Genomic DNA, 23,629 nt, shown 5'->3' on the forward strand with positions numbered 1-23,629 from the left:
TTCACTGCAGGCTGGGATATTTAGAGGGACAAAGGTTCTGTGAAACATAAAATGTTGAAATGCTCGTCAGTGATTGGGCGTTTCATAATGTTTACAAAGGAACAGTTCAGAAAAAAATGAAAGTAATAATAATAATAAAGAATGATGACACAGGAAGTTAGTGTTGTGACTTTTCAAGATAAAGCACCGAGCTCTGATTGTTTCTTTATAAACGCAAGAACCAACATTCAGATGTTTCTTATGTACAAACTGTCAGATTAAAGACAGTAGAACAGTCACTTTAGACCAACTTTAAATATTCACATTATTCATCATATATTTAACCCTTAGTGTCAGAAACGTCTAAAGTTTAAAACGCAGAACAAGGCCTGCTGGGTGAAAACAAACAGGAAACAACAATGGAAATAAAACACAGAGAATTATGGTGAATGAAGGAGGAGAAAACCAAACCAAATAAAATAAAACAAAACAGAAATATGAAATTAAATCAATGAAGGAAGTTACATACAGAAACAAAACAAAACAAAAAAAAAACCTAAATCAAATTAAAAAAAATTAACAAAATGACAGAAAATGAATGTAAAAGTAAAACATGATAAAATAAAGGAAACAAAATACGATGAACAAAATAAACCACAAAATAAAACAGGATAAGGATTCATAGAAAAAAAAACCCTAGAGTTCAATTTTATTTACTGTATAAATATTTGGCGAAGGAAACATTTGTAACATCTGAGCTAAAGACCCATGATTATCATGATAGTTAATGGGCCTGTCTCCACTGCAGGAACCGCCCCCACGGGTCAAATTACAGGGTCTAATGGAGTTCCTACTTTGGGGTAGATTCTCCAAATGGGACTGAAAACTCCTGGATGGAGCTTAAAGGTTTGCTGATTGGGTAGACCCAGAGAAGGAAACAGGTGGCATTTTTATAACCCTGTAGAAGATGAGTACGAAATAGTATGAATCAGGAGAATTGAGAAGTTCTCAAAAGAAGGAATAGTGTAAGTGGACCAAAGCAGATGTGCAGCCACTGATTGGATTCTACAGCCAAATGGGTCATACAACGATCACGACCCCCACCCCCCAAACACACACATGCACACTCACCCCAAAGTTCTTGCAGTGGAAACACGCCAAATGACAAAGATGATGGAGGGGGATGGAAGACCAGGTCAGGTTCTGGTGAGGACTAATTCAGGAGAGGACTGGGTCAGGTGGACTGTAAGAGCCAGGTGTATTGATTGTGGGTCCAGTTCTGAGGCTGACCCACCATTACAGGGTCTTCATCATTAGTCATTCTGGCTGGATCAATAACTGATAATCAATAATGAAGTAAATCAATAATATAAATCAGTATGTACACATTCAGCAGCTGGTTTTATTGGCAGCAGAGTCTGAAAACTAAAATCGCCCTTTTTCACTCAATCCTCACATTTTGTACAAAAAGTCTTATTTTGTAGGAAAAACAGGATGCACTCCTCCATCCAATCAGAGCCCTGTGTTTCACTAAGGAGTCTCTGCAGCGCTCTGATTGGTCCTCAGCCCGGTCATAGACTCGACTCTTTGGGTGGGTAGTCCACATTGGTTACCATGGTGACCACGGTGACGATGTCCTCTGTCGTCGTGACGCTGGTCTGTCGCTGCATCTGGACGACCCGCTCTTCGACGCAGCCGGCCGACAGCCGGGCCTCAGCCTCGTGGTCCCAACACTCCTCAATGGTCTCGCAGAGGACGGACAAACCCTGACAGACAGTGAAAACAACATGGGTCAGAGGTCAAAGCACTGCCGCCCACAGGATAGCACTGTGGGTAATGCAGAGAGACTCACCGCGTGTTTCTGCCAGCACTCTCTGAGCGTCGGCCGAAGCTTCTTATGAACCACCACCTCCTGCATGTCCTCCAGAGAGGGGTGCTGGCCCACCTCCTCCTCAAACGGCAGCATGTACTCATCCACCGGACCTGAACCAGGATCAGAGAGACGGTTAGAGACCGGGGTCCAGCAGGGTGCAGCATGTGGGCCTATACCAAGGGTGGGCAACTCCAGTCCTCGAGGGCCGGTATCCTGCATGTTTTAAATATTTCCCTCCTCCATCACACCTGGAAGCCATTACATCATCAGGCTTCTGCAGAGCATGATGATGAGCTGATCATTAACTGAACCAGGTGTGCTGAAGAGGGAACTATCTAAAACATACAGGACACCAGCCCTCAAAGACCACAGTTGCCCACCCCTGCCCTATACAATACCCAGACCCGAATCTGTACCATAACTGCATCTGTACCAGAATCTGTACCCTACTTCCAACTGCAACCATAGGGAGAGATAGGCAGGGCTCGGAAGGTTCTGGTATATGGGTCTGTACCATACCTGCACCTGTACCCATATATGTCCTTGTACCCGAGCCTGTATCCAAACCTGTGCCTGTATATGTGCCCAGATATGTACCTGTTTCTGTACCCACATCAGTACCTCAACTCAACCCTGCTTCTTCCCTCTACCTGTACATCCATCATCTACCTGTACCTGTGCTTGTACCCATACCTGTATCTGGGTTTCCTTACCGTCGGCAGCCTTGCAGCGTGAGGCCAGCTCCCACAGGACCAGGCCAAGGGCGTACATGTCAATCCTGAGGAAGGCGTCTCTCTGGAAGTTAATGGCGCCCTCTAGGACCTCGGGGGCCATGTACCTCCTGGTTCCAACCTGAGACACACACAAACCTCTATGAAAAGGAGTCTGAGTCTTTATTGTCATATCAGGACTGACTCAGGGACTGCTGGACTCACAGGATGGTCTTACTCTGAAATTCAACAGAAGTGAAGGTGGTAAAGTAATCATTTTCACTATATTAGACTGAGTTCATCATAAAATCTAAAGAGTTTCACCCACAATTTCACAAGTTGATTTGTAAAATTAATTATTCTGTGGAAGGTGTATCATTTATTTTGTTTCTGTTGGTTTTTGTATTTTGTTTTACATGTACATTTTTGTGTATGTATTAATTTTCCCATGTATCGTCTGGGTTGTCTCTTATTTTTCATCATCAGAGCTGCTGTCTCTACTATGATGGCCACCAGGGGGAGCTCCAACCCTAATGAATGAACATGGCCACAGTGAAAACATGTCAAAATGTTTTACTAATTAAATATGACATCATTTAGAAATAATTTAATTTAGCACACAGTCAATAGGTGACAAAATACACAATCTGGATCCAGTTCTGAACCTGGTTCTGCTCAATGGGGAACTGTAGTGTTTCAGTGAGTATGAAGGATACACTGATGTCCTTCAGATGAACTTACTTGTCCATGCGTGTCTCCAGGAGATTTACCAGCTTCAAAGCGCAGAGCAAGGCCGAAATCTGCGATGCAGGCCGTCAGGTTAGTCTTCAGCAGGACATTCTTACTCTTAAAGTCTCTGAAAAGGAAAACAAGATCAGAGTGGCACGTTTCAGGCATGAAAAGGTAAAAACCATGAAACAACTAAAACTAAACATAAAAACTACATGAATAAGATCATCTTGATTTAGTTGAAGGTTGACATCGAATGAAGACAAAACATGGACCTTTTATAAACAACAGTTTTACATCATATCTGATGCCTTCGGTTCTTTCATCTGATCTTCAACACCTTCATAAATCAAGGTCCACAGAAGCTGAAGACTGACCCACTGCTGACACTGTTTTTTGTGCGTTTACCTGTGTGCGATGGCCGGTTTGTGTCCGTCTTTGTGTCCAGGTATGTCCTCGTGCAGGTAAGCAAGTCCTCGAGACATGGTCTGAGCGATGTGACACAGTTCAGACCAGGAGAGGATGTTGGCCTTCAGGTAGTCGGTCAGAGAACCCTGAAGACACAGATAGTTTACAGAGCTGTAGGGGTGGACTTCAAATAAACCCAACCCCAACCGTAACCCCAACCTTGAAGACAGACAGTTTACAGTGCTGTGGGCATGGATTTCAACTAACCCTAACCCCAATCCCCAACCCTAACTCCACCTCTACCCCCAAATTCCCATCCCCTTTCGGTGAGGCCCATTTCTCTGTGGTGGGTAGTTCAATGTCCACACCTTGTCGTGGTAGGCAGTGATGAGCCACAGCTCCGTGTCCAGGTTATTGCCTCGCTTCTCAGCGCCCATAAATCGCAGCAGGTTGTCGTGTCTCATCCCGTTCAGACAGTAGATCTCATACTCATTCTGCCATGACTGTTTGTCCTGAAGAAACAAGGAAAAACACATCAACAGAGACACTATGACCAACTGGAGCAGAGAGGACATCCTCCTCAGGCTGATTTAATGGTAAGTGGGTGTTTCAGATTCCATCAGGGTCATAATGGAGAGTCTTCATCAGTCGCCACTATGTTGACATTTGATTAATCTGTGATTCATTTGGAGTAAACCTGACATAAAGGGTGGATTAGAACAATGATCAGGCTGGACCAGCATCCATGAGGACCTGTCCTGGCTTCTGAGCATGCTCAGACAGACGTACTCACCTGGATGGGGAAGATCTTCACAGCCACATATTCGCTGAGCAGCTGAGCCTTCCACACGCAGCCGAAGCGCCCCCTGGCCTTGATCTCCAGCAACTGCAGTGGCTTCTGACCCAGGACAGGTGAAGGGGGCAAGGGACCCGGGTCCTGCAGAGACCAGAAGACTAGCAGGTCAGTAACATTTCAATAAAACTGGGCTTTCACTGGGCCTTCTGCAGCCTCATGTCTTTAATGGCGACTGTTGAGGGGTCCGAGTGACCCCCCCTTGGCCCCCCCTGCTCCAGACCCCTAGGGTGTTGTGCTACACTAGCCCCCAGGCCTGTATCTACTGGTAGGTGCTAGTTTCTATCCTTAAGCTGCATTTCCTCTGATGGTACTAGCCCAACTGGACTGTTTTTCCATCTTTGAAAGCAGGAGATATCAGGAATTAGTTTTAATTCCAGTCGCTGAAACGCACCACAGCGACCCTGCAGATCAGGCACTGGTTGATCTACAGTAGATCTGTGTATTATACAACCATATATGGGTCCGGCAGCCGACCAACACTGTGGTCCAGTACACGAGTGTCACACTATGTAAACGCTGCATCACTATGACAATCATCCACACTATTGTACTACACCTGCAATGGAAAGGAGATGTGCGGATACCAAAATCAAGTCTAGATGAGATGAGTTATGCTGATACCGTCAGTGAAATTGTCTCTGTGGACAGTGTTGGTGTGGGTGTTCACTCCAGTGACACCCCACACCCCCCCAGGAGACCACAAAGAAGATCAATGCAAACCACTAGACCACATCTATCTATAAGGCCCCGGTCCAAGGTGGTCTGGGATTCTCATCACAGGAACAACTGTGAATAGTTGTGTGGTTCCACAACACCGTGAATAAGACTGTTCTTAAAAACCTGCCAACAGCATGCTTCACCAACAGATCAGTAACTATCATGCACATCAGCCTGATTATCAGCTGATCAGGACACAGACTCTGCCCACCTGTCCATGCACATAAACAAAACATAAGACGGTGACACAGACACGTGCTTCAAAATAAAAGCATAAATAGAGGCAGTGTGATCGTCTTACCTCAACCATGATATGAAAGGCATGCTAGGAAAAAGACACAGTACACAGATATGTACTTATACCTACTAGTATTATACACAGATATGTACTTATACCTACTAATATTATACGCAGATATGTACTTATACGTACTAGTATTATACACAGATATGTACTTATACCTACTAACATTATACGCAGATATGTACTTATACCTACTAGTATTATACACAGATATGTACTTATACCCACTGATATTATACGCAGATATGTACTTATACCTACTAGTATTATACACAGATATGTACTTATACCTACTAACATTATGCGCAGATATGTACTTATACCTACTAGTATTATACACAGATATGTACTTATACCTACTAACATTATACGTAGATATGTACTTATACCTACTAGTATTATACACAGATATGTACTTATTAGAGGTCGACTGATTATCGGCCGGGCCGATTATCTGCGCCGATATTTGGAAATTTGATGTATATCGGTATCGACCTTTTTTTAATCTGACGGGCTGATATTAAGAAATCAATTTAAAACTGGGTTATTTCGGCTCAGATGCAGCCGCGCCTCTCTCTCTCTCTCTCTCTCTCTCTCTCTCCTGCACTATCCACTCTGCGCCCTCTGATTGGTTGAGGCGGAAGCTGTCCTCACACACACAGACTGGGACTGACTTGGGATGAGACTGAGTTCTACATACATTTTCTCCATTACTAATCCATAGTGTGCAGAGCGTTTAGAGCCAGACTGATGAACTAATGTTCTGGTAAAGCTCATCAGCCTCCACCTTAGCATGCTTCCCTAAAACAAGTGAACTGAGTTTTTTATGCGCTCTCTCTTAATCACACACACATACTTTTTTATCACGGACTGTTTCCATCTCCATATTATTAGCAGTCTAATTCTCAGACATGTCAGGAGGTAATATGAGTTAGCAGAGCTGCCGCTAATGTTTACTCTGCTCTGACGTTATTCTGAAACATTAGTAGTAGTTGTGAGATGTAGAGCACAGGGATGATTATTACAGTTTCAGAAGAGTTGTCTGCGTTTACCTTTGACACGTGTTTTCTCTCCGGAGCTTCTCACACGAGAAAACTTTGCCTCTCCGCGGTGTGTACTCCTTCCGCGTCGAAATCCGACACGGAAGGAGTACCCCCTGTGTCAAATAGTGCCGCTATGGGGCCCTGACCATATGCATCGATTTCTGACTATTTGGGATGAGACTGTGTTGGTATGTAATGTAATAGTGTGTGTTTGCGTTAAAGTCACATGAAGAACTCTACAACTCACAACTACTAATGTTGCTGTGAGCTTTCTAGTCCTATGATCTGAAAATTAAAGTGAAGATGAGAGAGAGTAAAATTCAGAAGTGATTTATCTGAACATGGTGGAACATTTTAAATCCTGTGTGGGCTCATTAAAGCCCTAAAGGCTGTTTGTGCTCTGTCAGGAGTTTAATTGCACTCATTGCAACTATTATACTTTTTTATGTAGCTTTTGTCATGTTAATCATTAATAATGTAGCAAAATAGTTTTGAATGACAGGGTCCCTGCTATCGCATGGTAAAATATAAAATTTAATAATGAAATCAACTTAAGGCTTCCCAAATGCAGTAATAAATTAAGCATGATGAGTTGAGCATATGTCAGCATGTGGCCCAAGAGTTTACAAGAGTTTCCCTGTATTTTTGTTGTGTTTGAACTTAATACATAGATAAGTCATTATAGTTATATTTAAATTTTACTTTATTTACTGTGGAAAAATTTAAGGGAGCTATTTATTTAAGCTCTTATTCAACTTTATAAGAGATGCTTCTGAGTCTAGGAAATCCATGCACTTCTGGAGCTATAATTTTCTATTTGTTTGATTAAATAAACATGCTTTAGGCATTTAAACAAAGTTCAGTGTTTGAATTATTCAAAAATTTTCACGCCAATTTTTACACTTTTACTGCAAATGAATATCGGCTCCAAATATCGGTTATCGACCTCCTCTAACTACTAATAATCGGTAGCTGATCAGCCCTGAAAAACCCATATCGGTCGATCTCCAGTACTTATACCAACTAATATTATACTTAGTCTGCAGTAAAAGAGTTACTAACAGGTAAATATCATCTTTATTTGTACTGAACTTTCTGATCCGTCCTACATCCTCCATAGCCACCCGATCCATCTCATCACCAGGTGTTGATCAGCTGATCAACAATTTGGCCACAAGTCTGATGACACAACTATAAAGTCCATCATGTACTTGGACCTAAGGTGCCCTGGTGCTGTGTGGACTTACAAACACCTATACATAAGATATTAGTCCAATAACAGACCCCACAGGGATTCAGATCAGGAAGTTTGTCCTGGTCCAAGACTCGGTTCAGGTCTTACTATCTGTGGACAAGCCTATAATTGTCCATGATCTTTGACCTTAGGAGTCCAACCCCTCTGGAACCTCATTCATTCATTCATTCTTCTCCTGTTCAGAAATGTCACCTGGTTGAATTTCCCTGCCGTTGTACCACTGTGTTTGGGTTCTGAATCCTCTCTACAAGTGTTTCATGGATGTTTTACAGATGGTCTACAGTTACAAACAATAACATAAATACTAGATAAATCTAAATGCTTTGTTGAACTAACACAAAGGTGTGTAGTTGTCTCACCTGTGTGGGCACCAGGACAGGTGGGTAGGCCAATTTGTGGTGTCGATACATCCAGAAACAAAACAGGACGATGGCAGTGAGAGCCATGATGGGAACCAGTGTGTACATCAGTATGGTCAGCACCGCCGGACGTCCAGACACCGGCTTATTGGGCGCTGCAGCAGCAAAACACAGTCAGTTTACAGAGGTCTGACAAGTGGACAGGTGAACAGGTGAATAGGGGAGGGCGGGGCTTACTGGGTATTAGAGGTGGGACAGTGCTGTCGGGGCTGTAGAAAAACTTCTCGTTACATAAATTTCCTTCACAGCAACAGAAGAAGACTTCAGGAGAATCCTTCTTCTCCACACACTCATTCCTGTTAGAGCCAAAAAAAAAAAAAAACACCTTTACAATCAGTTCATTTATAAACTAATATATTTTACTACAATATGTATCTTGTGACTTCATTGATTAACATCCATTTCATTGGAAAGAATTGGTTTGATGTAAATAACAGGGTTCATACACATTTTTCCAAGGTCAAATTCAAGCACTTAAGGGTCACTTTCACCTTATCGCTGGGGTCAAATACATATCTACAGGAATACATATACTTGGTTTTCTATTTTTTTTTAATCTTTTTATCTGAATGATGTACATTGTTTTATGGTATAAACATCTAAAATTGTGTTTCATAATAGCAAAAAGTTTAGAAATGAAAGAAGAACACAAAGATTTATCCAAAAAATAGAACCAATGGCCCTGTAGCTTACCGGCCAAATGAAAAGCTTTGGGAAATGTATCCAGATGCCATTTATTATCACCCAGTTATGTGTATTTATGACATTACAAAAATAGCCCATGTTTTGGTCATATTGCAATCAGATCTGTAAAAAATTCAAATTCCAACTTGATATCATTGATATTTACTGATTTATTGTATCAATCCACTTCCTATCTGTTATAATGGGAAAAATTGTCAAAGTCGCACCAAATCCAGAATGAGATCCGGATTGAAATAATTTCAATACCTTGTGTTGACATCATCATAAAGAAGCTGTATACCAAGTTTGAAGCCAGTCAGAACTGTTAGTTTCAGAGAAAAAGACGCCTGAAATCTTTTCCCCATAAAAGCCCATGTTAAATTTTCCGTAAGTTCCCGGATCCAGAAGAAGATCCTGATCATCATGCAGCCATTATGTTTTGGTGATCTCCCCATTAGGGCTGGGCTGTAGAAATTTACACTTGATATCATTTATATTTACTGAGTTATTGCATCCATCCACTTCCTATCTCTTATAATGGGGGAATTTTTCAAAGTCGCACCAAATCCAGAATCAGATCCGGATTCAAATAATTTCACTAATTTTTGTTGGCATCATCATAAAGAAGCTGTATACCAAGTTTGAAGTCAATTGGAATTGTAGTATCGGAGAAGAAGACGATTGAAGTTTTTGTAACGGACAACAGACAGACAACAATGACGACAGACAACGCCGGACGACGCATGACAACAATAGCTTACAGCCTGTCGGCTGGTAAGCTAAAAAGGGAAGCCACTTAGTGTTTTTCAGACACACTCACACCGAGACAAAGATTAAGATCAAAATATACCGGGAGTCAACCTGAGAACACCTGGGAATGTTTTTTTTTTTTTTTTTCATAAAGTTTTATTTTTCAAAATGTATCACCTCTCTGTATGTAGCTTTGACTTGAGTTAATATTAAAAATAAATTAATTAATTACATCACAGAGTTAGAATTGTAGGCACTTAAACTAAAATTCAAGCACTTTTCAGACCCTGAAAACACAACACTGAAATTCAAGCATTTTCAAAGATTTCAAGCACCCTGAAAGAAGAGATTTAACGTCCATAAAGTTGAATGATCATACATTGACAGCGTTTTGGTGTCATGGAGGGTTAACGTTATACTTACCTGTCATAACAGTTGACATCGTCCAGCCAACAACCCTGTTTGACCACCTCTACCACTCCAGACAGGTTTTTCCAGGTGGCGAAACAGTGCTTTCTCTTGTCTTTGTCGCCATGGCATGTTTCCAGACCACTATGGTTCATCCGACTCTCTGCTGCCCCTGCCAATGACGATGATGAGGGGTTGTAGTTGTAGTGAACACACGTCTGAGACTCGGAGCGACCCAGGATTGCACCTGAACACACACATTCAACCATCAGTTCTGTTCAGTACGTGGTCAGTGGTTCAGTGTTCTACTGCTGAACCAGGGAAACCAACTTTAAATATACAGAATGAACAGTTTGAAATACAACCTGTGAATATATATGTAGTCTAAACCCACTGAAAGTGAACCAAAAATCATTAAAAACTCAGAATATCTGGAGACTGACTGACTATTGATCAATAATAGATGACTGATCAGTTCAGCTGTGCTTTGAACTCTCACTATATTACAGTGATCTTCACATTTCAAGTGGTGTCATGGCTATCTGAGCTTTACGAACATATTTAAATAGAAAAAAGACTGGCTTAATTAATTAACTTAGGTTGTATAAACTACTGGGTTTTCACTGGGTTTAGAATGGAATAGAAACAACATGAAACAAACGCCACCTATTTCATGGATACTGGACAACCCTCAATATTCAAATTAGGGATGTCAACAATGAACTGACTATCAGTTCATTGTTGAAAAGAATTTGCTCGATTAGATTATTAATTGTAGGTTAATAGCCCTTTTCCGCAGCAGGATTTGTGGTGTCGACAGTAGGGGGCGCCACTGCCCAAACTAGGCTTCATCACTGAAGTTGATTAACGGGGGAGTCACTTTGTCCACACCTGTCCGAAGGCTGCTGGTTTGTCCACACTGCTACACCACGGCTGGGATAGCCAGTCATCAAACCAGATTATGGCGTTGATGAGTTAGAACTGCATCTCCGCTGAAATCCCGCTCCATTATGTCAGCTAGTGATGCAAGGTCAGAAATGCCCATTTCTTCTAAACTGCCCCCGCTTCAGATCCATTTTTTAATTGAATTTCTCAGCACAATTTATTTAGTTCCACTACATAAATTTCATTGCCTTTACTGTATCCAACAGTACAATAAATCAATCATTGAGGAATATGACATGCTTTTCTCATGAAGTATATAAACAATACTTAGCTTTTATTCTTTTAGACCCTATCGAAAGAGAAATTCAGGGTCTCAGGAAAATGGCTACTTATCAATTAATTGATAATCAATCGATAAGGTCATCCAACTAATGGTTAATGGATTAATCAATAATTTGCATCCCTAATTCAAATGCTTAATTCTGGGAAAACACAGTGTATTCAGGCTACTACTGTATTTCTTTTTTCTAGAAATAGACAGACTTCTCAACACTGATGTACATTTTACAGATTGCTAAAGTCAGAGTTCAGCTTCCTGTCTTTTTCTCTGCGCTTCTTTGTTGCTGCTGTTAAGTGTGAAATTTCCCCACAGTGGGATAAATAAAGTCATATCTTTATTATATCTTATATCATTTTATCTTATCTTATAGGTTCCATTTACTGAAACATTTACAAATTTGCTGGATAAATGGACACAAAGCAGTATATATGTGGTATAAACACTGTTACATACTGTACATTAAAAACATCAAATAAACAGAACTTTGGTCATTTGGTTTATATTCATTCCAGTAGGACTGAAGATTTTCAGGCTGGCGGATTTATCAGCTGATTAATCTGCTTTTGGTAGAAAGGATCCTCATTAGGATTGATGACCTCTTCAGAGGTAGATGACATCAGTCCAGCCCATGCATCTGTGTTTTATAATGTAGAGGATCCCCTGGGTCCACCAGGAACCACATGTACACTAGGGCTGCACAATATTGGAAAAAAATGACATTGCGGTTTTTTTAAAACTCTGCGATATATATATTGTGATATGAAAAAAATACTTAGGAGGATATATTAGCTGTGTGGTGCTGACGTAAATGGTCAAACAAATTTGTTGTGTTTCCTCTTGTTGTGTCAACAGGTGGAAGGCACTGTTGCCATAGAACACGTATTTCAGTATCATCCTTCTTATAGCTGAAATAATTCCAGATAACTGACATAGCTTTTCTTTTTGGCACCAAGTCTGTTTTCTGTGATTTTTCTCGTGTTTGTTGCTCATTTTTCAATGTTGTTACCAATAACTTACTCCATGTGAAGGGGTGGGGTCTGCTTCGGCAAACTGATTAAGAACGATTGTGATTGGGGGATGCCTGCTCCCAGTGTGCGTCAGGTACCCAGGTTGAAATTAGATGAGAACACATTGAGTTCATTTGCCCCCTACATTGCAGGACCTGCGATGTGACTAATGCACACACGTACATAGCGATGGCGATGCTCAAATGATATATTTTGCAGCTCTAATGTGTACCCAATACAGGGTACACACAGGTTTTAAACAGGGTAGACGTGCGGTATACACAGGGTACACACAGGGTATACACAGGGTACAAAAGGGGTACACACATGGTATACATGGGGTATACACAGGGTACACACGGGTTATACATGAGTTATACACAGGGTATACTCAGGGTACACACAGGATATACACTGGTATACACATATTGCACACAAGGTATACACGGGATACACTCAAGGTACACACGGGTTATACACAGGTTACACACTGTATTCACGGGGTATACACAAGGTACACATGTGTTATACACGAATTATACACATGATACAGACAGGGTATACAAACTGCACTTCAACTGGGGAGTATCTTTTCACACAGTGTGTAGTTTCTACTGTGTGTATAGTGTGCAGTTTGTACTTTTATATATTCTACCGTGTGTATAGTGTGTAGTTTCTACAGCGTATATATACAGTGAGTAGTTTCTGCTGTGTATAGTTTCTACAGTGTCTGTATATAGTGAGTACTTTCTACTGTGTGTATATACAGTGTATACTTTCTACAGTGCGTATAGTGTGTAGTTTCTACTGTGTATAGTGTGTAGTTTGTACTTTGTGTATATTCTACTGTGTGTATAGTGTGTAGTTTCCACAGTGTCTGAATAGTGTAGTTTCTACTGTGTGTATAGAATGTAGTTTCTACTGTGTGTATAGTGTGTAGTTTCTATTGTGTGTACAGAGTGTAGTTTCTACTGTGTGTATAGTGTGTAGTTTCTACAGTGTGTATATACCGTGTATAGTTTCTACAGTGTGTATAATGTGTAGTTTCTACTGTGTATAGTGTGTAGTTTGTACTTTGTGTATATTCTAGAGTGTATAGTGTGTAGTTTCCACAGTGTCTGTATATAGTGTGTAGTTTCTACTGTGTGTATAGAGTGTAGTTTCTATTGTGTGTATAGAGTGTAGTTTCTACTGTGTAGTGTGTAGTTTGTACTTTGTGTATATTCTACTGTGTGTATAGTGTGTAGCTTCCACAATGTCTGTATATAGTGTGTAGTTTGTACTGTGTGTATAGAGTGTAGTTTCTACTGTGTGCATAGTGTGTAGCTTCTACAGTGTGTGTATACAGTGTGTAGTTTCTACAGTGTGTATAGTGTGTAGTTTCTACAGTGTGTATATATGCTGTGTTGTATCTACTGTTTGTAGTTTCTGTGTATAGTAGTGTTGCCATGCTAATATCTGGTTGGTGGTGTGTATGTGGTCCTTGGTTCACCTGGTCCAAACACTGACCCACTCCACTCACCTGAGCAGCAGGAGATGAGGAAAACACTGAAGGCCACTTTGGTCGCTGATCCCATGTTTAATATTAGACCTTCACCTTTCAGTTCACTATCCCAGAATGCAGTGGGCCTTCAACCCGAGCTCTCTCGGTTCTGTCCAGTCCGTTTTTCTGTGTGCACAAACATCCACCTCAGTCCCGGTCCGACATGAACACCACCCGGCCACAGAGGGGCTGTTGTCCGCCAACCATCCAGTCAATCCCTGTGTTTACTCAGTCTGCGGCCTCCGATACACACCGGCGACAAACCATCACAAACAGTCCTGAACACGGTCTGCTAGGGGACATTTTACGGGTCCATCCCGCAGACGGGGAGTTAAAGACCAGTTAAAGAGCAGAATAAGGGGATTAACACCGACAGACACAAGCCTGATCCGCAGCCTCAGCCTCTCCACATTCCTCCAATAACACTTTCACACTCCGACTACGGCCGCAGCCGAGGCATCTTCACCTCTCCCCGTGTGGAAGGAGCATACAGCGTGCTGACCATTCGGTGTTCGATCCGGCTTGATCGCAGTTTGCGGCCCCGGGGATTCCAATTGTCACCGCGCACAGCTGCAGCCTCCAGGCGGCTGCTGACCCACTCAGCCAGGCCAACCCGCTGTAGCTCCCCCGGCTAGCCTTAGCTTAGCTCGGAGGCTACCAGTCCGACTGGTCCGACGGGAGCGAGTTTCCACACGTAGGCCGGGTGAGACAAAGCTCACAACGCAGACACACACAGCAGGCGGGCTGTCCTCGATTATTCTATCGGTGTGTGGGCTAAAAATTACCGCGGTCAGTGTTACAGTTCTCCGCCGCTCCGCTCTCGCTGCCCACAACAGAAACCAAGATGGCCGCTAACATTATTTCTGTTTTTTCACCCTTCCACTGTCATCTGTCACAGCGCTCGGGAAAACCTGACGGACGTGGACAGTAGCCAATACGGAGTTCTGTGTGTATCTATACACCAATCACGTGCGTTCTCATGACGTAGGACAGCTGGAATGTGGGAGAATGCCCGCCCCCTGTCAGCAGGAGAGTGGCGGGATGTGACTGTATTCTGGACCTGGTTTAGACAGAATGCACTACTGGAAATATACTGTACCCTTTAGAAACATACACTTTAATACACTTTAAATATACCGTACACTTAATAATTTACTTATTCAGTAAATATACAGTTTAACATGATGTAAATGTACAGTGTTGATATAGAGTAAATGTACAATATTTTTATAGTGTAAATATTTAGGCTAATATACTGTAATAGATGTGAGTGCAGTGTGTATTTTATGGCTGTTGAAGACTGTACTGATAGTACAGTATGTGTGGTCATTTATATTTTATACGCAGTCATATCCAGTTTGATATGCAACATTCATATATCTCTCTGGTTGGTATATTTAGCAGTTTATAGTATGAGCTTCAACATAGTTTCTGTCTGGATTCTCCTCAGGTTCTCCAGATTGCTTATAAACCTTTGCATATTAATTGCAAAGGTTTGTTGGTGTTGTTTCAGTTCGTTAACTTTATTTCAATCTGCTGGTATGACTCTGATTATAGACAGTCTGATCCACTGTGGTTCTATCTGATCTACTGTGGTTCTATCTGATCTACTGTGGTTCTATCTGTTCCGCTGTGGTTCTGTCTGTTCCACTGTGGGTCTATCTGATCCACTGTGGTTTTGTCAGATCCACTGTGGTTCTGTCTGATCCACTGTGGTTCTGTTGGACCCATAGTGATTCTATCAGATCCACTGTGGTTCTACCTGATCCACTGTGGTTCTGTTACATTATACAGGTTGAGAAAATGGAGACCACAACAATGATGTGGAATATTTACAGTTACTTCACCCATCATACCTGATGGCTCTTGCTGCTCTGCCCTTTTCTCCAAATATGGTGTAGTGTATTAAACACATCTAAGAGTGATACAGGTAGAAGTTCCCGAGTGGCAGTGAACGCATCGTGGGCTCAGATTAGGATGGATTACAGTGCAGGGATTATCTATGATGGGTCAGGATTGATCTGCTATGACAACCATTGGCCAGTGGATCCGGTGGATCCAGGTCACAGTTCACCTTGGCTGATGTTTCCTCAGAGTGAAGGCGATGCAGTGACAGAGGAATCCATCTGCTGCTCACATCATTAACTTTTAATCACACATGTGAACGTGAGGAAGAACAGCAGCTCCTACGATGAACATGCATGAAACGCAGCATCAGAAAACAACATCAGCTGTTCAAACCCCGACCAGAACCAGAATCAGACCTAGTCTGGAGGCTCAGGTCCATCTGACAACAACAAACACAAGTAGTGATGAAAACATGTAGTTTTACTGTCAGAGATGAGTCCAAACCTCCTCAGTCATTCAACTATTCAATAATGAATCTGTTTTAATGTTCAACTCTGAGTTCCATCAGTTCCAACAGCGGCTTTTTATTGAATAAGGGATGTTAGTTACACCATAATTACACATTAATTACCCATGAATAAGGCACTGTAGTTCCGTGGGTGGAACCTGCTCATGGTGGTGAACTTTGACCTGCCAGGGTCATGTGACCCAGATCAGCAGTTGCGTGTTGTGTGGATGCAGGATCAGCACATGCGTGTGCAGCGGCAGGTAGATTAAGACCACAGATGGTCGTCATGTGACCCTGAGGGACTGTGGGGGTGGGGTTGGCGTGTGAGGGGGCGGAGTTGGTGTGTGAGGGTCACGCATGTATGACACACTTTAATGTGACTTGCGGGGCATCAGACGCCCCCTGCTGGTTCACTCCGGACATGACAGTGTGGATCTGAACTGGTCTAAAACGGGAGATGGAGATAGTTTTCCTCTGTTGTTGATGTGGATGCACCTCTATGGATGGATGAATAAATGAATGGATGGATGGATGATTGAATCAACTGTTTGTGTTTCTTTAGCTGCTGTTTGTGGATAACTTTAGAAGTGGATACAGTTAAATACACCCATATTCTTTATTTTTTTAATCTTTCATTTATTTGACCTTTGTTTAACCAGGTGAGTCGATCAAGATCCAGTTCTCATTTTCAGTGGTGACCTGTTCAAAATGCACAAAAACATGGAAAACGAACAACACAATGGAAAAAGTTCACAACAAACATTCATTCATTCATTTTCTGAACCCGCTTTATCCTACAACAAACATTATTAAACCATTCATAACAGTCACATACATAAAATAAAAACAGGTTGACTATATGTTTAAAAGCAGAAAATTAGTGGATGAAGTGAGTTTTAATGTCCAATTCCAGTCGAAAGCAGCAGAAACATGAAAGGATGAGTGAATGAAAAAAGTAAAGGTTTAATGGTTGTTGAATAATAAGGGAAGAGGTGGAAGTGGAGTTTTACTAATTAGGGCTTTATGAATGTGTGTGTCAGTGGAACACATGCTGTAATGATTAGGACAAATGTCATCATAATCAGTAACTGTTGAATGAGTCTGTTAATGTGGATTTATCAGGATAGAGGACAGCAATTGTAGATTTGGCTTTAATGAATAAAGGACTGAAAACCTTGTGTTGAGGGGGTCAAATTCCACTTTAAAGAGGTGAGCGAAAGAATAATAAAAAACGAACGAAATACAATAGGGACTCACCCTTTGGGCTCAGTCCCTAATAAATGTGTAGTTGAAATAATGACAAAAGCAGAATACAAATGTTTAATGACCTGACGGAAAATATATTCAGTATTTTCAAGTTTATTTTATTCTGGTCCTCAGTCTAAATATATGTATTAGATAAATATAATGTTTTTGCAGTTTTGTTGAACATATGTTAATCATAGTTTCTCTTCTGTTTTAAATGGTAATGTTTCACTTTCACTCATAAAAACGTAAAAGCAGAGACAGATGATAAATATCACCACGTTATTAGGACAAACGGACTGAACAGAACCAGGTTATTCTAATAAACCCTATAAATGAACCCTGTTAATGAACCCTATTAATGAACCCTACAAATGAACCCTGTTAATGAACCTATAAATGAACCCTGTTAATGAACCTTATAAATGAACCCTGTTAATGAACCTTATAAATGAACCCTGTTAATGAACCTATAAATGAACCCTGTTAATGAACCTTATAAATGAACCCTGTTAATGAACCTTATAAATGAACCCTGTTGATGAACCCATAAATGAACCCTGTTAATGAACCTTATAAATGAACCCTGTTAATGAACCTTATAAATGAACCCTGTTAATGAACCCATAAATGAACCCTGTTAATGAACCTTATAAATGAACCCTGTTAATGAACCCTATAAATGAACCCTGTTAATGAACCCTGTTAATGAACCCATAAATGAACCCTATTAATGAACCCTACAAATGAACCCTGTTAATGAACCTTATAAATGAACCCTGTTAATGAACCCTGTTAATAAACCCTATAAATGAACCCTGTTAATGAACCCTATAATTGAACCCTGTTTATGAACCCTGTTAATGAACCCTATAATTGAACCCTGTTAATGAACCCTGTTAATGAACCCATAAATGAACCCTATTAATGAACCCTACAAATGAACCCTGTTAATGAACCCTATAAATGAACCCTGTCAATGAACCCTGTTAATAAACCCTATAAATGAACCCTGTTAATGAACCCTATAATTGAACCCTGTTTATGAACCCTGTTAATGAACCCTATAATTGAACCCTGTTGATGAACCCTGTTAATGAACCCTATAATTGAACCCTATTGGTGAACTGGTCCTGTTGTTCTGTTGAGCTGCACTGATCTCATTTGTCCAGCCGAGGGCGTTGTCACATCACTCTCTGTACACATATGTCTCTATCAGCACAGCATCCATCAAACTTTTTCTTAATGACAGAAATGTCATTTTCTCAATAGTAAATTAATTAATATAACTAAATTTTTCATTTTATTTTGAATCTAATACATTTATAGCCAAAGCCAGATTCTCATTTCTTTAATGTGTCATGTATTATTGGCAGTGGTGGGGAAGCTACTTTGCAAGTTTGTAAAACTATAAAGTAGTTCAGCATGGCAGTATTTTAAACGAACTACATTACTACCCCTGGAGAAATGTAGTTTGTAAAACTGCAACTAGAAAAAATAGTTTTAGCAACTACTTTTTATTTTCAGCGTTAATTGAGAATGCACATGTGGTATATATGAAACAAAATAAGGCCATGGTTGGGGTGGCATGTCACAATCTGGGGTGATGCTGGCAGGAGGTTTGTCCATGGTGGTGACGACCACACAGCATTACTAGTGATCGCACATCTGCGAAGCATACGAGTGCTGCCAGGGCAAGCCAATCAGAGACAGCGTTGGCTATCATGTCATTAAATGACATGATCATGCCTTCAAAGCAATTCAGGATGAAAGAAAAAGGGACTGTCTAGCATTCAATGGTGAAATACTATTTATATTACAAAAAATAAATCTAAAAAAAAAAACCCTTAATTTTATGTTGTTGCACAAAATTGTAGTTTGCAAATTGAGTAAACTTCAAAAAATTACCCAAAAAGTACTTGAACTACTTGATGCAGCACAAAATATGAATGTAATTTAACTACCAGCAAGTTACAGCAAAATGTAGTTTAACTACATACTTCAACTACATGTAGTTTAAGTCTCCCCAACACTGATTATTGGTGTTATTATAGTAGGAGAAAATAAGAAATGAACATTCATCCACAGTTATTACAATATTTTCAGTTACAATGTTTCATTTCCTTAATTAGGGGCTCGGGCATCGACACGAGCACCTCTCCCCCATTGCAAAGCAATGGGGGAGAGGTGCTCGTGGCGAAGCCACGAGCACCTATTGTTCTTCCGCTCGTTTATTATTAGGGGCTCGGGCATCGACACGAGCACCTCTCCCCCATTGCAAAGCAATGGGAGAGAGGTGCTCGTGGCGAAGCCACGAGCACCTATTGTTCTTCCGCGCGTTTATTATTATTTTTCTTCATCTTCCGGACAAAATTTCGCCGATTAATGCGGCCCGAACCGCTGGAAATAGACCAACACATGTTATTACAAAAATGTGCGTCCTGCTCGGGAATCGTGTGCTATGTTATTGGCGTTCCATTCCGATGCACGGATTTCGTTAAAATTGCGAAAAACCAGTCAAATTTCTCCATCCGAAATGAATGGGGCCATTTTCAAGTGGCTACCATTCCCAAACGATTTGTCCTAAAAATATTCTGTCAACGCAGAAATGTTCAGCTTGGCCCAAAGATTATCTGTGTCATCACGTGGTAACGATATCACTTACGGTTTTCGCACAAATATGCGAAGAAAAACCCCATTCATTTTCAATGGGAGTGACAAAAAACTTGCCTTTTTTCCAACCACTACTACTTCGCCATACTTTCACCTAGAGACTTCATTTAAACTTTAAAACGCAGGCATTTTTGTCCTCTCCGCACGAATGTACTTGCTATGAGGATGAGGTTTACGGTTTTCAATAGGTGAGTCTTCAAAAACCCCCAGGTTGACTCAAAATCCTCATTTCTAGAGTGTGTGGTCCCCATGGTAACGGCAGCTAGAGTGAGAAAGGAGTGAAAAATTCACCTGAAAATTCTCTGAATAAATCGCCCTCCCGGCCAAACGATACATCGCAGGCGAATGATATTTTCCAAAAACGTAGCCATGGTTCCTGGGCTTCATATGAACCCATGTTTGAAGACCTAGCTCTTTTTAAAGTGAAATGACAGGCACTAGTTTGGAGGCAAGTCCCTTCTTTCCCCCATTAACTCTCCATTATAGCAGATTCCTTCTTGTCTTGCTCGGTTGACTGTTTTTAAACTGCCCTAACTCAGTCATTTTTCACAGTACGGAAAAAAAATCTACATCTGTGCATTCCCCAGGGCCTTCTGATGCCCACGGTCATTTCGGTTTTCACCTATCTTTTACGGTTTTCCCATAATTACCAATTTTCCGGGACCTGTTCTGAGTGAGTCACTCAGTCTATTCCTGCTGCTCTGTGTGTCTCTCTCTCTCTGTGTGTGTCAGTGCAGCGCCGTTGCTGCGGCAACGGCCCCTCTGCTCTGTGTCCCAGGTGTGTCCAATAAACTGAATCAGTCTGACATGTTTCTCCTCCCATAGCAACCCTGGAGAGTCCATAGCAACGCTGTGTGTCTGTTAAAGTACAGATACTACTACTAATACTACTACTGCTGTTAATACTATGATTACTACTACTATTAAAAATGCTACTACTGCTACTACTACTACTACTAAAAAATATTACTACTACTACTACAATTGCTACTACTACTAATACTACTACTACAACTAAAAATACTACTAATGTTACTACTACTACTACTACTAGAAATTCTACTACTACTACTACTGCTGCTACTACAACTACTACAAAAATACTACTACTACTACTACTACTACTAAAAAATACTATTACTACTATTACAGGTGCTACTACTAAAAATACTACTACTACAAAAAATACTACTACTATTACTACTACAACTAAAAATACTACTACTACTACTACTGAAAATACTACTACTACTACCACTACTGCTACTAAAAATACTACTATTACTGTTACTTGTACTCCTTCTCCTCCTATTACTGTTAAACTGATTCAAACTGATTCTCTCTCATGCACAAACACACTCACACACTGACACACACACACACAAACACACACTCAAAAACTAACACACACTCACACACACACACACACACACACACACACACACACACACACACACACACACACAGAGTATAGAACACAGACAGTTGAAGCTCAGGTGTCAGGTGATCAGCATCAGCCAATCAGGTCACACATGACTACAACTAATGGGGAGAGGAAAAAATCAGCCAGAAAAGTCCACTTTTTTCCAGACACTACTACTTCACCATACTTTGACCTACAGACTTCATTTAAACTTTAAAACGCAGACATTTTTGTCCTCTCCGCACAAATGTACTTGGTATGAGGATGAGGTTTACGGTTTTCAATAGGTGAGTCTTCAAAAACCCCTGGGTTGAGTGAAAATTCTCAAAATTTCCTGAGTTAGAGTGTGTGATGACATCACACTAGAGTGTGAGAGCAGTGAAAATTCACCTGAAAATTCTCTGAATAAATCGCCCTCCCGGCCAAACGATACATCGCAGTTGAATGACATTTTCCAAAAACGTAGCCATGGTTCCTGGGCTTCATATGAACCCATGTTTGAAGACCTAGCTCTTTTTAAAGTGAAATGACAGGCACTAGTTTGGAGGCTCATCCCTTCTTTCCCCCATTAACTCTCCATTCTAGCAGATTCCTTCTTGTCTTGGTCAGTTGACTGTTTTTAAACTGCTCTAACTCAGTCATTTCTCACAGTATGTGAAAAAAACCTACATCTGTGTGTTCCCCAGGTCCTTCTGACGCTCACGGTCATTTCGGTTTTCACCTATGTTTTACGGTTTTCCCATAATTAGCAGTTGATTGGAACCTGTTCTGCTCCAGTCTATGCCTATTCCTGCTGGTCTGTGTGTTAGTTTCATTCTCTGTGTGTGTCAGTGCAGCGCCGTTGCTGTGGCAACTCCAACTACTACTACTATTAAAAATACCACTACTACTACTACTACTACTAGTACTAAAAATACTACTAAAGATACTACCACTACAACTAAAATTAGTACTACTACTAAAAATACTACTATTACTTCTATTACTACTACTAACGGTGACATCCGTCAGCCGCCATACTTTGGCACTCAGCTTGTCCATATAAAGTGAATGGGGGTTCAGAACACAGAATTCCCCTCCGGCCATTAAGTCTTTGGCAACGTCGAACCGACATGCCCCCCCGACCCCCGAGCCCCTCTCACGATTTCCGCGTGGGGAAATTGTCTAGTTATTTTTCATCTTCATCTTCCGGACACATTTTCGCCGATTAATAGGGCCCGAACCGCTGGAAAGACCCCTGCACAATATACATTAAAACGTGCGGTTTCATCGGGAATAGTGTGCTATGTTATTTTCATAGAGATTCGTGAATGTTTCGCAGAGTTATTCGCGAAAAACACGCGAAAAAAGTCCCATAGAAATGAATGGGGAGATGAAAAAATCAGCCAGAAAAGTCCACTTTTTTCCAGACACTACTACTTCGCCATACTTTCACCTACAGACTTCATTTAAACTTTAAAACGCAGGCATTTTTGTCCTCTCCGCACGAATGTATTTGGTATGAGGATGAGGTTTACGGTTTTCAATAGGTGAGTCTTCAAAAACCCCTGGGTTGAGTGAAAATTCTCAAAATTTCCTGAGTTAGAGTGGGTGATGTCATCACACTAGAGTGTGAGAGCAGAGAAAATTCACCTGAAAATTCTCTGAATAAATCGCCCTCCCGGCCAAACCATACATCGCAGGTGAATGACATTTTCCAAAAACGTAGCCATGGTTCCTGGGCTTCATATGAACCCATGTTTGAAGACCTAGCTCTTTTTAAAGAGAAATGACAGGCACTAGTTTGGAGGCTCATCCCTTCTTTCCTCCATTAACTCTCCATTGTAGCGGATTCCTTCTTATCTTGGTCAGTTGACTGTTTTTAAACTGCTCTAACTCAGTCATTTCTCACAGTACGTGAAAAAAAACTACATCTGTGTGTTCCCCAGGTCCTTCTGACACTCACGGTCATTTCGGTTTTCACCTATGTTTTACGGTTTTCCCATAATTAGCAGTTTTCCGGGACCTGTTCTGAGTGCCTCA

General features: G+C 41.1%; 1 protein-coding gene across 3 annotated transcripts; it reads right to left on the minus strand.

Moving 5' to 3' along the window:
- Positions 1–686: 686 nt before the first annotated feature.
- acvr2aa (activin A receptor type 2Aa) lies at positions 687–14,774 on the minus strand. 3 transcript variants are annotated; one of them, XM_030124861.1, is made up of 12 exons: positions 13,890–14,774; positions 10,151–10,382; positions 8,471–8,589; positions 8,234–8,388; positions 5,574–5,597; positions 4,493–4,636; positions 4,068–4,211; positions 3,700–3,845; positions 3,308–3,418; positions 2,566–2,708; positions 1,832–1,962; positions 687–1,745 (listed from the first exon to the last, which is right to left on the minus strand). In XM_030124861.1, exons 1-12 carry the CDS (start codon positions 13,942–13,944, stop codon positions 1,551–1,553), a joined length of 1,599 nt encoding a protein of 532 aa, XP_029980721.1. In that variant the 5' UTR covers positions 13,945–14,774; the 3' UTR covers positions 687–1,550. The 3 variants fall into 3 exon arrangements, with proteins under 3 accessions (XP_029980721.1, XP_029980720.1, XP_029980722.1); XM_030124860.1 differs by having other exon boundaries at positions 2,566–2,704; positions 3,304–3,418; XM_030124862.1 differs by lacking the exon at positions 5,574–5,597 and having other exon boundaries at positions 1,551–1,745; positions 2,566–2,704; positions 3,304–3,418; positions 13,890–14,773.
- Between the last annotated feature and the right edge of the window lie 8,855 nt (positions 14,775–23,629).

The sequence above is a fragment of the Sphaeramia orbicularis genome, chromosome 21, assembly GCF_902148855.1.
Source record: "Sphaeramia orbicularis chromosome 21, fSphaOr1.1, whole genome shotgun sequence".
Classification (NCBI taxonomy): Eukaryota; Metazoa; Chordata; class Actinopteri; order Kurtiformes; family Apogonidae; genus Sphaeramia; species Sphaeramia orbicularis.